Source organism: Dermacentor andersoni, chromosome 10, assembly GCF_023375885.2.
Source record: "Dermacentor andersoni chromosome 10, qqDerAnde1_hic_scaffold, whole genome shotgun sequence".
Classification (NCBI taxonomy): domain Eukaryota; kingdom Metazoa; phylum Arthropoda; class Arachnida; order Ixodida; family Ixodidae; genus Dermacentor; species Dermacentor andersoni.
In genome coordinates, this window is record NC_092823.1 from 126,154,824 (window position 1) to 126,170,749 (window position 15,926).

Below are 15,926 nucleotides of genomic sequence, written 5' to 3' on the forward strand. Positions count from 1 at the left end.
TAAATCGCTACTTCATTTATTTAAATAATTTGTTTAATTCATACTGCTAGCCTCCACATATGGAGGCTGTTGATGGACGCGGGAACATACATCATTGCATAAAAATAAGAATGACAAACTGTGATGCACCTATTCATACACGGCACCTGACAAGGCCTAGTGAGCATTACAATACGAGGGTGCGTCATTCCTGACCAGCCGTTAACGACGAAGAGAATAAAGAACAATATAAAGTAGAAAACCAGCAAAAAAGTAAATTGAAACTAATTAAAAACAAAATGCGGTATCTGTATACGATGTTTAGCATCACGATACATACTAATAGAGATATTTTTCAAGCATAGGTGGAAAATCAGCAGTTCAGCAAGTTATAATATAACTGAGCAATGAATGCGAGTCGCAAACGCATCTCGTTTTTGCATCTTTTAATTCGTTAGCATTCTTAGAGTAATTAAGGCACTTTCCCAGCGCTCTCTATGTATATTTGTATGTATATGTTTCTATCTATGTATCTAAGCGTGGAAAGAAAGAGTATCTGAATGTGTCACTGTGCGAACCTGCATACAAGTGAACGTTTAGGTTGCTTAGTTCTAGTCTGTCGCCCTTCAGGGAAAGATACAGACGTACACGGTTGTTTATTTTTTAGCCCCCATTAAAGGAAGTGAAATAGAAACTTCGGGCGTTAGAAGTTAGCACGCTTGTAAAGTGTCGGGAGGCAAGCTATATACATGTTACAGCTTTCCATGTCGACAGTGTAAGGTCACGTGTCGTGGTTCGCAAGTAGCTGGAGCTGGAACTGTACGAGCGAGGAACAGCAACAATTCTGGATATGTTTATTATTTGCTGGCATACAGTGAATGGGTTACAGATAATATGCAGACAAGGGTCTTGAAGCGAAACACTGCGTCGGAACCCTCGGTTAAAAATAAAAAGGTAGAGTGTTGTGATCATGCGATCAAAAATGTAGAACAAGCCAACGATTCCCAAACCCATTCTCTGAAGTGACCATGAAGTATACTTGTGCGTTTCTGACGTCAGTACCAGCCTCAGCAGAAAGCAAGTTCTCACCGCTGAGTAAATATAATGTCAAGTAAAGAGTGGACTGAAGTGAATGCAAGTTGACAAGAACTTAGGCGCCTAACTGTTCAATTAAAGCTAAATAAAAAAAGCAGTTGTAAATGTGTAACTGGGCTGCAGTTAATTTTAATAACTTTTTGGATCGCAGCTCTTAGACGCCTGTCCCTGCGGCGAGCGTCCGCGTTATCCCTGGTAACCGAGCGAACGAACTCGGCGAAGGATGAAAGCGAACGTGGAGCTCAGCAGGAGATGAAAGACGGCGATAGCGAACAGAGCGCGAGGAGGAAAGCGGAGGAGGAGGGAATGGCGAAAGCGGGAGAAGAAAAGCGTAGCGCCGCCCAGTGCGGGCTCTGCGGCGATGACGGCTACGAGATGGCGCCGCAGTAGCGCGCGTCATCTTTATGGAAACATAAATTTGGAGGGCGCGCTTAAGCTTCGCCTCTTAAGAGTGGAACGCGAAAGTATTCAAAGATCCTTGACTGCTTCTCACACTTCCCGGCAACTGCAGCTTATGTAACTGTAATGTTTACCGGAAAACGCTGACGGCGAACGCTATATATGCAAAAGCGTGGCAGTTTGGGCGAGTTTGTATGTCATGACTTTTTTTAGGCTTGTAGCGCAGCTCACAAAGAGCAAAAAGGAAGGTGGAAAGGGTAATGAAAGGGAAACTCTGTTCTTCGTTCCCTTTCATTACCCCTCCCACCTTCCTTTTTGCTCTTTCTGAGCTGCGCTACAAGCCTAAAAAAGCTATATGTGCACGAAGGCGAGCTTTCTCGTAGTAACGCCGCCTCTTGCGTGGGCCGCGATGTGGCGGAGGCGAGCGCCACCTGGAGGTGTTGCAAGGAACCGGGCGCGCACCGCTTTATGACCTTTGAGATTTGCGCGCCGGCGTAGGCCATGGCCGCTCTATGGATGGTAGAAACGCTGGAAAAGGGGCTTGTGCTTGAGTTTCCGCATAACAGAATTATGTTTTCTTGTACATTGAAATTACAATCCGGTTCTGGCGTACTTTACCTTGAGAAGTTCAATTCACCTTGTACGAACGATGTAAATGCATTTCCTCTCTGCTTCATTGTCACGAAGCCTGTCGTCATCATCGCCCGATTCCTGCGGTGAGGGCTCACCTCTCCCGGGCGTGGTCGTTATCGACACGTATATCGAGTTCGCTCGACGTAAAACCCCGAACGATGACGCGTGTTGGGTCGCGGTCCCCGCCATCTTACAGGAGCACCTCTTTCTTCGCAGGTAGCCATAGTGAGGCCTAACCTAATGCTGAACGGGGGGTTCAGCCTTACCTGCCTCTGCGTCGTACTCTTCGGGTGAGTGTACTCTACACAATTCTGCGCACTCGCCATACAAACGGACGCAAAAGCGCAACACTATAAGTTGATTCGGTTTAGCTAAGTTATGAAGCGAAGCTTGCTTCTGCCGCCGAGTCCACCGCCGTCGCAGTAATGGTTACGTAATTCCATGAAACCGTACAGCCACAACTACTTGAAATGTGTGAAGTATAGTTATTCCGCGGTAGAGGGCATCGGAGATCGAAAACAATCGCACTGCGGAAAGTGCGGAGTGATACATACTTGCGTTACCGCACTACTTGCGACTGCGTCGACATGCGATGGCTGCAAATTACGAAGATGAGTAGGGACTGTCGTCGTCGTCGTCGTCGCCGGTGTTGGACGAAAGTTTCTCCTTTCAGGTTCATCAACCTGGCCCCAGCCGGCAAGACGTTCGTGGCCCTGGCGTTCCTGATCCGCATCCTCGAAGGCCTGGGCGCGGCCGCCTACATCACGGCCAGCGCCACCATCATCATGTCCGAGTTCCCGGGCCGCATCGGCACCGTCCTGGTTAGCCGAAACGTCACGTGTCATTAGAAATGTGTAAAGTGTGTAAAGTGAATGTGTAATTCCTCATGTAAAGTCCCCCCTCATCTGAAGTACCGTCTAGGGACCCTTGAGGTTCACATTAAAGTTAAAAAATATAAAAGAAATAGATGCGCACCCGCGTTCCCTAATCTACAGAACGGGTTTTTAGGCAATACAGATTTTCTTTTTTTAATAAAAAGGCTATAATCGCAGCGAACGAGACGTTTTTGCAGACGAGTTCCTATGCGAGGCGGACATATTTTGCCGATAATAACGTGAGCTTCAGAAGTCTATTCAGAAGTCTAAATTATAAATTAACTTTTCTCTTATTGCCTTAGGGGCAGTTGTTTAAATGGAGGATTTAAAGGCAGTCACATTTTAATGAACCCTCATTTTTTCAACATCTTGAAAGTCGCATCTAATTTGATATAGTGGCACGAGCATCGAGTGACTCTTGTTTCTTGCGCAGCACTTCCGGTTCACTTCCTGTGACGGCCCGGGAAGAAATTGAAAACAATTCAGAAAAAGAAGAAAAAAATAGTACAGTAAGAAATTCACGGTTTTTATTACAGGTATGGTGTCAGAGCAGAAGTTCAATTACAAGTTGAGTTACTGAACTGTCTGGAATAATTAGAATTAATTAGAAATAACTGATTACCGCGCACCAAAGCACAGAATGGTAGACTTCAGTGACTCGCCAGGTGAGCACGACTTCGGCGAAATTCCTGGAAACCAGGAAGCAGAAAGCGGAAGTAATGACGTCACTAATGACGTCGCACAAGAGAAGGTGGCATGATATTTAACCGGGTAATTAATGAAAAGCAGTTGCCTCCGAGTTCGGTTCGTGCGTTGTCTTCACCTAAAGTTGACCTAAAGAACACTAGCGCCGAGGTGCGAGTGCCACTAAGAGACACTTAAGTCAAATATCAGGGTCGCCTAGCACTTTCTATCATCAAATTTCAACGGTAAATCCGGGCAATATCGAAACCGAGCACTGCGGTATAGCAGAAAGCGTGGGCCTGCTATCGTAAACTGTAAAATAATTTATCCCCTTAGGGTAAAAGGGTGTAAATGTATGTATAACTCACACCCTTAGGGTGTGAGTTAAACCCTTAGGGTGTAGAAAAAAACCCTTATGGTGTACGTTATCGAAATCGCACCATAAGGGTGTGAGTTAGACACATTTACCCCCTAAGGGTGCGAGTTATAGACACATTTACACCTTTTTTTCATCTTAAGGGTGTAAATTATTTTAGGGTGTATCAGGCCGAAACGCCCTGTGATGGCAACTGCAAGGATGCTTAAAACGGAATTTCTCGGCCAGTCGCGGCAGCTACTGATACGACACGCCTTGCCTGGCAAAGCATGTGCCGATGTCTGTCGGGTCAGGAATTTCCCTTTGTAATGATAACGCCTCCCTATATCACACCACATGGGCGTGCCCCAACGTGAAGGCGGCCCCGCAAATACCCAACCCCACACCCGAGCAGTGGGAGGCCGTGCTGACTAGTTCGGACCCTCGTAACCAGCAGCAACTGGTGCGGCGGGCCCGGGAGACAGCAAGAGCCGCAGGAGCCCTGGACTAAGGGCGCCTCCCGCACAAGCAGAAAGACACCTGCTTGTCCTTTCTTTTTTTTTTAATAAATGTTTCTCCTCCTCCTCCTCCTCCTCCTCTGCCGCGGCATGCTATCATTCGAACTTCAAAGAACGCTCGTGTGCTTAAATTCAGGTGCACGTTAAAGAACCCCATGACGTAGAAATTTAATCCGAAGTATCCCTATTGCACTGCATCTCCAACTTCCCAAGCTTGTGCTTTAAGACGTTAAATCTCGCACTTAAACTTCTAAAGCGACAGCTGCCATTTCCGACAAGCTTCGCGGTCGTCTATCTAACCGAATAGCAGCATAATGGCGAAGGAGAGAGAAGGCAAGTGGAGAGGGTGTCGGCGCGCGAGGAGGAAAGCGCAGGTGCGCCGCGGAGCTGAGATGGTGTTGCGTATCCCGTGACGTGACGTCATCGTGACGTGAAAGAGAAGAGCGCGCAGCAGTGGGGAACGGTGGCGGCAGCCTCAGTTGCACCAACTCGCGCGTCACTCGCGATAGCGCCCCCCCCCCCCTCCCGAATCCCCGTGCAACTCCTCCACGTACGGCGTGACGTCAACTGCGGGTCTCTGGTTCGAGCACATATTTTGAAGGATCGCCGAATCTCGATTGTGTAGTTAGACCGAGCTGTCGATGAGTGACTGTGATGGCCTACTGACTGGTCATCCATAGTCAGTGACAACCTAAGAATTCCGCAGCTCCACCCACAAGAAAAAAAACGTAGTGCAACTGTCTTTTACCTCTCAAAGAGAGCCGGGCCAGCTCGGGTCCGCTCACTATCATATGCAAATCATATGCAACCAGTTACGTTCGCTTACTTTCCTGACGTCAAGCGGTATTGCGTGTTTAAAACAGCTGTTGTTTCGTTACAGAAATGTCCTTTATCACGCTGTAACTTGGATTTCTAGGGCAAATTTTATGGGTGATCATGATATCACTGTTCAACCAAAGCCATTACTTAAGCTTGAAACAGCAAGCTTTTCTAATTAGCCCAGAATTTACACTAGAAGAGCAAAGTTACTAAGCTGTGAGTGGCCGCTATCTGGCTCGACTCTCTTTCAGAGGGTAATGACAGGTCCACAGTGTTCCTCTGGGCGGAGGTTGATTGTAATTCTTAGGTTGTCACCGACTTTGATTTGTTGTAGCGAAGACTTGCACGACGACACGGAAATAGGAGGCACCTGAGAACGCTGAAGTTCCGTGCATTGTCTCGTGTGCCATCTACGTTCGTGTAGTCGGGGGCTGCGCTGCAGCAAATTAGAAGCCGAGCAGTCGTATCGGTGATTTGAAAAAAAAAGGCGGTTCCATTGTTTACTTTGTCTAACCGTTATCCTTGTTTATCAGCGGTTGTTCAGCTCCCGTTGTAATTCGCGATGTCGCCGTCACTCTCTCCGCGTTTTCGGATAACACGGGCACTCAGTGCGCGCCATGTGTTGGCTTTGATGAGGACGTGCCAATATTATAAATTCCGAACGCGAATCGAAGACTCATCGTCGCGCCTTCGAATCATGTTCGAGTCGAGAATGTTATGTTTGGAAGTTCCGAATATTCGCTTATAACTGAATATGCGAAAACTGGCGGCCTGCTATTTGACAAAGACTTGTCAGACGACAGGAATATATGAATACGACAAAGCAAGTACCATTGTCTCACGTTCGAAGTAATAAACATATAATAATTGGCATTTCGGGGTCGCTACGAGTCCCTTTGTTCCGGTTGGGTGAAGTGAAAGCAGAATGAACCTTATCCGAGACGAGCTCGCACAAGCAAATTGCAGTGACGTCGGTTATATACAGAGTGCCAGTGCAAGCGATACACTTAGTGCTGTAGAAGTATCCCGGCCACGGCGGCCGCATTTCGATGGGGGCGAAATGCGAAAACAGCCGTGTACTGGTGCCTGTCCTAACGTTCATGACTGTCAGTCTGTGCTTAAGAGGAAGCTTTAGCTCGGGCCCAACTCCGACGCGGCCTACTCAAATACATGTAAAACGCAAAAAACGTTATTCTGAGATAACCCCTGGACCGATTTTAATTAAATTTGTTGCATTTGAGAGAGAAAGTTAAATTCTAGTGACTGTTGGAAACAGAATTTCGATTTAGGGCCTGAATTTTGTTACAAGAATTTTCAATAATTCGTTAATTTGAAAGAAATAGAAGCACGAAGTTTAAAAATTCATAGCTCTGTATGAAGAACAGATATCGTGGTTCTGTGAACGACATCCATTAGATCATTGAAAGCGGACAAATTCAATATGCATTCTACATCTTACGTTAATTTGTTACGTTGTTTACAAGGGTTCTGCAAAAGCTGTATTTCCATGTTATTAATTTTTTTGAGATTCATGTGTAACATATCAATTTTGTCCGCTTTGGATGTACTATGATATGCATTTCACAGAATTGTATTATCATTTTTTGTTGATGAATTACACAGTTGTAAACTTTACGGTTTCGTTCTCTGATTTTTTTTTTTGCCAATTTTTTATAAAAAATTGAGGACCTAAATCGAAAATTCGAAACCAACCGTCACTAGATATGTTTTTCTTTTAAATGCCACAAACCTCGTCAAATTTGGTGTAGTGGTTGCCGAGAAAAACGAATTCTCTTCTTACATGCATTTAGATAGGAGCACCCGAGCTAAAGCTTCCTCTTAAAATCGGAGATCTTGTCGGAGTTGGAAGCTAACCAAAGATCGGTTGGCTTTGGGAGCTCATGGTAAAGCCACAAATGAGGCAGTGCAGGGTGATGCGGGCTGGACATGTTTCGAAGTCAGAGAAGCGCAGAGCAAAATTAGTTTTGAAGACAGACTCGGGAGCTTGGTTGAAAATAAATGGGTGGCCAAAGGGCACAAATATTTACACCTCAAAAGCGTGGACACGGAATAGAGGAAGAAGTCAAGAAAGTTGACAACCAAGCACAGGGTAATTCGGAACTAGATGAGGCATGTGTATGCTGCGGCGGAAATTCTGAAACCACTCAGAAGATCATAATGGAATGCGAAGGGGATTCACCCAGCGAGATCCGTGCGAGACGTGCACCTTCCAGAATAGCTGCGACTTAAAATGGATGAAAGAGTTAAACGGTCAGCCGTCGAGATAACCAAGAGACGTTTAAAGTATGGGTGCAAAAAAGAATAAGGGAAAAGAATGGTAGAGCCGAGCCGTTACACGAATAGGTATAGTACGCACAATATAGCGATGGAGGCTTTAATGTAGACATGAAAGATCGAAGAGATCTAGGCAAGAAAACTAACTGCAGTAGATCCATATAACATCTGATTAGCTTGAGCAGCCTAGCTGATTTGTCGCTGCCCCGTTTCCGTGAGGATGACATTAGAAATCACAACCATCATCAACGAATATTTTCACGTCTCTTCTGGTTGGCCAATCAAGCTTCACATCTCACGATAAAAGGGACCTTCTTGATATTGTACAAGGCCAATTTATCAATACAGCTCGAATTCTTTTTTCTCTTTAGTGTCCCTTTAAAAATTTGAAACATCTACACACGCATCCCATGATGCATCGTTTCCGCGGTGGCACTTCGCCGTTGTTGCATCAGTCAGGTGTCCTTTTAAGTTTGAAGGATTAAATGTACGGTATCGGATCCGGTACCATAAGTCAGCTTCTTTCTTTTCCTCTTGCGCATTTGTACTTGATTCGGAAACTTCGCTGATCTGACATCCCCCCGTAGCGAAGACTTCTTGGAAAGCGTGGTAACAACTCCCGATCGAATGCGAGCGCACTTACTTCGAACAAAGGAAAAAACGGCCGAGCGAGCAAGCGGTAAGTGGGTGGAGAAGCGAACAAACCGCGATGTTTGAGGCAAACACCAGTTCGAGAGAACGCACTCTCGATTATCGCCTCGTGCCGCCCCGTTCTTCCAGCTCTGCGTTGGCATCCCGCTCGAGTACGTGTACGTGTAGTGCTCAGAGAAGATAGCTTCGAGACCGACGTTTACACCGACCATCGCGGCTATACTGTGTCATTGCCATTGTGTTTCCTCCCGACTGGAAAGTTTCCATATTCGATTCGCCATACGCTGTGAAACAATTTATCCCCTCAAAAGTGTATAATGGTGTAAATCTGTATATTTAACTCACACCCTTACACTTAGATAAGGATTTTTTACATGTTTCTATTAACTGTGCGAAACAAACGAGGACACACGAAAGAAACACACACCACACCGCGAGCGCAATGGTGTGGTGTCTCTTTCGTGCGTCCTCGTTTTTTCGCGCAGTTAAATGAAACGTCTAAAACACGAACCAACTAGCCTGCCAGAACGTCCTAAATAAGGATGCAGTGGTATGAGTTATTGAGTGATTTGCACCCTTACGCATGCACTCTTAAAGAAGTTTACACCCCTTGGCGCTTATCTTGTCCTACAACAATAGTCATTGTCATAGGCGCCAACATGCGCTCCTCACCACTCCGTAGACGCTTCTCTAGCAAAAATGGCGCTGATGCACGGCGCGAGGGTCCACGTGATGCTATTAGGCCAATAGCGTCGCGGCGTCGGCCTCCGCCAGAGCGCGCGAGGAGGAGGCGGCATTCTTCAAAGCGTGGCACTACGAAGTTTAGGGGGCTTTACGCTCGAGCAGTGTAGGCGGCGCCACGGTCGAGAAGAGAGTGTGCAAGAGAGGAGAAACGAGGAGTGAAGGCGGAGGAGGAGAGTGTTGCTACTTAACGAAGTTTAAGGGGCTTTATTTCCGTTCTGCAGGCAGAGCCACCTGCAGGGCAGCTGAACAAGCGCGCACCGAATAAAAACTACTGGCATAGCTCCTGGCAGCCAAACGTCTCAGAAAATCTCGATTCGTGCTCCGTGATCTCGACGCAAGAGGTCACGTGTTGGGTCACCACTGTGGCTTCACAAAGCGTTCGCTTGCGAAGGCTGGCTGCGTGACGTAATGCTCCCTCCTATATTTTTCCTTCCTCCATGCGCAAGCCATTCCTGACTTGGAAGTGCTGGGCTCGCAGCGTTAAAGAAAGGAAATACGGGCAAGAGAGATGACGATTATTGTTGTGGGACAATATACAACCCAAAGGGTTTAAACTTTTTTTGAAGTGCAATAAGGTGCAACCGTGTGAGCTATTGACAGATTTACGCCATTATTCACAATATGGTGTAATGGTGTGAACTGCCAAATTTACACCCTTACTCACAATAAGGTGTAATGGCGTGTGTTATTGACAGATTCGCACTCTTATTCACTGTTAAGGGGGTAAATTGCATCACAGTGCAGTTCCCTTGTGTACCGTGTAAACGCTCGTGCGCCGTGCTTTGTGTGCGTTTTCGAAAACCTTAAAAATTATGGGGTTTAACGTGCCAAAACCACTTTCTGATTATGAGGCACGCCGTAGTGGAGGACTCCGGAAATTTCGACCACCTGGGGATCTTTAACGTGCACCTAAATCTAAGTACACGGGTGTTTTCGCATTTCGCCCCCATCGAAATGCGGCCGCCGTGGCCGGGATTCGATCCCGCGACCTCGTGCTCAGCAGCCCAACACCATAGCCACTGAGCAACCACGGCGGGTAATCGAAAACCTTCAAACGGTCGAAATTTACTCCGGAGTCTCCCCCACTACGCGGTGTCTCTCTCCGCACGGTATTTTACTGGGCCTGTTGGTTCATAGCGACTGCGTCAATATACTCGCTGCTGACGTCATCTCGGGGCCCGAGGGCAACTCAAGCCGCGTTTGTGAATCTGAATTTGCACTGAATGGCGACAAACAAACGAAAGAGAAGCAAACAAGCGATGTGATGGAATCACAAGGCAGGCAAGAACGACGGGACGCATCTTTCCTGTTTCGTGGTTTCTTTCTTGTTTTGGAGTAATTGAAGAAGTCTATTTGAAGTAATGAATAGAGTTATGCATGATCTCGAGTTTACAAAACTCGCGCTATAAGGACATATATAGACCGGTTCAACCAGCACAACGTTACGCATGCCCGATATGGAAAGGAGAGAAGCGGTGTTTTCGTTTTCTTTCTCTCGTCTCTGTGTATAACGCTGTGCTGGCCGAACGAGTCTCCCGTTCCTCTATCACGCCACGGAACTGGTCCTGGATCACATGATATGAGCCAAAGCTAGGCCGGCAGCTGCGACAAGTAGTTAAATAAGGAACTTTATGTGCCGTCTACCCCTTTACTTCCAGTCGTCCTTGAAGACTGCCTTCAGCGTGGGCGTTATCATCGGGCCAACCATCGGTGGTTTCCTTTACGACGTGAGTTTGCTTTTCTTTCTGACTTCACACAGCGTTAGGCTATCGCACAATCTCACCACCTGCCGAACCGGGCTACGTTCCCCTTCCCTTTGGCACCAATTCTGTAACACTGAACCGGTTATCTACTGTAAGCATTAGATTATACCTGACTACCCCCAACGCTTTCCTCTTAAAGAATTCACGAGAACGGAGAAATCGTCTTGCTTGTCACCCACTGCACCGAATCTGATGACATTTGTTACATATTTAAAACAAGTAAGTTATGCCACATTCGGACCTGTCGCTTTGGAACGCTTTCGAGCGTTCTCGCGCCGTGATTTACGTTCGACTGGTCAAAATCGCACGCTCGCAACACATTACAGAGCGCCGTGCTCCAGCTCGGAGGCGCTCTCGCCCTTGAATCACGTGAGCGCGACTGTGGTGCGACAGAAACTCGGTCACGTGACTTCTCCGATTGCTCTGGGAGCAGCTAAACGTTCGTCTGCAGGGGGTAGGTTTTCTCTGGATCCGATCTCGACATGCCTGTACATCGCTGGAAACTGAGTCGGCCGTGCATAATGGGAAACCAGTCGAATGTGCCGTTATAGAACCTACCGACTGTCAGGAGCGCATTTTTGATTCCGGCCACAAAAAGCAAAATGGTCTCAAAATTCTGTAGTCTACAGCTATTGAGACATCGATAGCGGGTAAGAATGATACATTATACACACTGCTCTCAAATGTATCACCCACCTAGGAGTGGGATTTTCGCGAGATCCTCGTAAACAATGTACCTATTTCGCGTAAGCTATCAGTTCAAATGTCAAAATTGCCGGCTTCAAATATTCCAACAAGAGCAATTTACTCAACTGGAACAACTGGAACAGTTATTTGTGCACACTTACGGATTTGTTGACTTCGCTCTTCAATTTTCTTTTTCTATGCCTACGAATTTTCGTCAATTTCGGTAAAATAAAACGACGCCCTAATCTAATCTCTCCTTTCAAGCACAGCATGATTGAGCCTTTTCTCTTAAATGCAACAAGTTTCCTTGAAATCGGCTTTAGCGGTCGTCTGATTAGAGTAGTACTGTGTTTTACATGCGTTTGAATAGGCAAAATTCGAGTTGGCCCCCCATGTAAATCTCCTCTATTGATATCAACTACGTTAATTTGTTCTCTACTTACTACTGTCCTTGCCCTCTTGGTTAATTATTTATCCAATTAAATATTTGCATTATGCCGTCCACCGCCGTTAACAGTGCATAGCTAAAAAAATATTAACACCTATTTTCTCCACTTCGCCGCAAGAAAATTTTTTTTTTTCTTGAACGGTGGTATGAAGGATACGAAACCAGTCTTGTTATTTTCGGCCCGATGCGGCTGCCCAGGGGACATGTACGCCGTTGCGCTGTTGCAATCGAGGTCGTGGGTTCGATCCCGTACGCGGCGGCCGCATTTCGATGGAGGCGACACGCCAAATACGTACGTACGTAAATGTGCGTAAATATACGTAACGTACGTAAACTTAGGAGCACGTCAATGACTTTCCATGGTCGAAATTAATCGGCAGTTTCCCACTACGCGTCGTGCCTCGTAAGCAGATCGTTGTTTTTTGGCGCGCACAAACCACAGAATTTAATTATAATTTTTTAAACCAATCTTTTTTTGCTATTTTCTAGATTGGCGGCTACACGACGCCCTTCGTCGTCTGCGGCAGCATCGGGTTCGTCTGCAATCTGGTTACGTACCTCGTCATCCCGAGCATAGGTGAGTCTTTACTATATCAGAGTAAATCTTGACGTTGATTCATATAGTTAAGGGTGTAAGCTCTACCTTGGAGGCAAGTAAGATTTTTTTTAAAGTGATATGCACGGCAAACGCAGAGATGCTCTCACTGGACAACCGCTAAAACGATTTGAATGAAATTAGTTGCATTTAAGAAGGAAATAAGTTCTAACAGCTTTATATAGAAACATAAATTTCGATTTAGGGCTACGAGTTTCTTACAAAAATCCCCGAGAATGATTAAGTTGCACAAAAGAAATCCGCGCAAAGCTTGTGAATTCCTGACTCCTCACCAAAAGCAGATACCGCAGTCTTGTAAACTGCATTTGTTAGAGCATCTAAAGCAAGGAAGTGCGATGTATACAAACCTACATTGTAAGTATGTACGATTTATATAAGCCTACGCATCAATTCCAACTTGTCCAGCTTTCAACTTTATTGCAATAAGTCTACAGCTCAAGTGAGCCTATTGCAATGTTTACGAATGTATTGAAAAAGCACCATCCTTAGATAACTATATTTAGACCGCCTACTGATCATTCTGCAGGATTTGTCTAGAGATCTACAATAAAGAATATTGATTAACAAGTGTAAGTAAATGCTATGAAGATTCTCTAGAGACTCCATAGAAGTTTGTTTATAGACATTCAATACAAGATAATCGATACAATGTGCATGATAATAAGTCCCTAGCCTGTCTGCAGACCAGTATATAGGATGTTTCTCTAGGATTTTTGAATAATCGATAGAAAGTGCAAGGCCGTAAGTCTTTACACTGTCTATACACTACTCTATAAAATTTGTTTATACACAGTCTATAAACTTTAGTTATAGACACTCTACTAACCTCACAGACAAATGTGAACCGACTTTCTGCAGCAGATTGTCTAAGCGAATTTTTGCAACCTGTAGAGGTAGATTTCGGAGCGATGTTCAATTCGTCCATTTCATCCTCCTTAGATTTCTCAACAGATACAGATGCCTAAATTGGGGTATCGTCCTTCAGTGCAGTGTGAACACGAAGTCTCAGTAGCCAATCCTTCGCTCCTACCGCGAAGTGAGTCCCGGTGAGCTGGAAGAGGCGCGAACGCGAGCGACAGCTGGCGACGCCGCCTTGAAGTTCCTGCGCCTGATCGCCGTGACGTCAGATTTTTAAAGGCTACCTTTTTTTCAGTTACCCTAAAGGCCCGATGAGGGCCTTACGTAGGGGGAAAACGACAATAAAAGAAAAATACGTGGTGATATTTTTAAAGATAACTACGCGACGGCAATATAAAAGGGAGAAAAAGTGCGATACAAGGCGATTAATCTAGTAAACACATTAGCTAAAAATATAGGAGGCGGATGCAACAAAACAGCACGAGGATACAGACATAGCAACATAAGCTGTCACACAAGGTACAAATGGCGTATATGTGTAACGTACTTGTATTGCAAAGGAGTCCCCTCACACTCACCCCCCCAAAAAAGTGTCGTGTTTCAAGAACTTTTGCTGAGTCACATTGTCTAAAACATGAAAAACATGTATTTTGAACTCAGTAACGTGACACTGACTTACAGGCTCTAGGGTTTCGGCGCGAAATGAAAAAAAAAATAATTTCTATTTTACTTTCTGGTAATGAACCTATTGCCACGAAATTAACGAAAATACAGTTTTATTAAGAAAGCATTACCAGTCCATGCTGAATTAGCGTTTCACTGCAAGTATACAGAGATAGCGTTTTGGACTTCTTATTTTGCATTGCAATAATATTTTCAGTGTCGGTTTTCTTGGAAGTCGCGCACCTCCACCGTCGTTTTTTTTTCTCGGATATTATAAAACGAAGACAATGGTTTATTTTTTGGGTATCCAGAATAAGTTAAGGTGCCCTGAATATTTGTATATATAATACATTTTGCGAATCAGTTTCGGTTTCGGTACCCCGGTGTTGTCCGCTTCATGACGTCATGATACACTGTCTCACTGTGTTCCTGGGATAATTGCGGCTGCCACAACACGAGCACGCACAGAACAAACGCGAGCAGCTGTCTTTCTTTTCGTTTTTTTTGGGGGGGGAGGTGGAAGCAACGTCATCGGACCTGGTTCTATCGCTACGTGACGTCACCAAATCTTGCTCTCTGTCGTGACGTCGCGATAACGACGATAACGCCAGGTCCCGCATATCGAGGCCAATTTTCGCATTAAATTGAAATGTGTCATAGCTACGGGTATTCGGACGGTGAAAATTGCGAATCGGCTAGAAATTTTTGGAAAAAAAAACTAACTTGGGAGATCGAATCGAATATTCTCAATTTCTGAACAAAGTGAAGTATGAAGGTTCCTAATAGTCTATTTGTCTAGAAAACGCTTAATGACGCTATTTGATACATGCAATGCTGTTCAAGACTGAGTACCATATGTCATCTGAGGAGCTTGTAAACGCGAAAAAATAAACAGAGGAAAGATGGTCGTATCTGGTGCGCCATGACAGTGAGAGTAGCGAAACAATGGAACAGCGCGTCATCAGATAACGCGTAGTAGAGTGTATTGGTAGTTGAAAGAGCCAAGTACAATACTGCAGCAGGCGCATCGTTTTGACGAAATGCAACCAAGGTCGCGAATGAAGAAATAACCAAATTTATTTTTGCCTAAATCGAGACAACCGATTTGTTGGCTGCCTAAGGCGAGACGTCCTTGTTTAACGGCCGGTCAACTATTATGCATAAGTGATCTGAATGTTTTCACTCAGAAACCTTGTCGTCTGCTCTGCGCAGCAACCACGGTTCGTCTGCGCAGAACCATTTGTGAGAGTCTCCACCACCGTCGTGCCTTTCTGCCCGTAGACTTCATGGAACTGTTCTTGGCCGTTATAGTATGCGAATGCAATGAATATTCGGCACCTACGAACAGGGAATTATCGAGTCGAGTACGATCGAATCGAATAGCCGTGGGTGTTCGAGTGGTATTCGAGATTAAGAAGATTCGGACACCTTTACTTAGAAGTGTTTCCCATACTTTCGTACTTTGTTAATAATAATAATTATTATTTTCTTAAACGTGATGGAGGGAGTCGGAAAAAAACCGACTTACCAGCTTGAATAGTACCATGTTTCCCAAAAGAAATGCAGCATGCCACAAAGGCTATAAACAACAACAACAACAGACAGCATCGTACGCGTGTCACCTTTGCCTTCAGCAAAACGAGCAGTACTTTTTTCTTAAGTTAGAAAGTTAGTAGGTTTATTGCTTCAAAGTTGTTAATGTTTCGATAGATACGAAATATGAAATGAGGTCCCATAGTCAGACTGTATTGGCACCTCCGGTCAAGGTTAGATGGTGAGAGGAATTGCTATATGCCAGCAAAATAAAGCATTATCGTGGCATTAACATACAGGTCAAAAAGTGG

The 15,926-nt window shown here is 45.3% G+C and overlaps 1 protein-coding gene across 1 annotated transcript in view; it reads left to right on the plus strand.

The window, feature by feature from the left end:
- LOC126544965 (MFS-type transporter SLC18B1-like) overlaps positions 1-15,926 on the plus strand; it is a 49,034-nt gene that overhangs the window by 15,033 nt on the left and 18,075 nt on the right. The window contains exons 3-6 of the mRNA XM_050192549.3: positions 2,323-2,396; positions 2,780-2,927; positions 10,706-10,774; positions 12,435-12,522. Of these exons, the coding sequence (XP_050048506.1) occupies positions 2,323-2,396; positions 2,780-2,927; positions 10,706-10,774; positions 12,435-12,522 (379 nt within the window). The remainder of the gene's footprint in view (positions 1-2,322; positions 2,397-2,779; positions 2,928-10,705; positions 10,775-12,434; positions 12,523-15,926) is intronic.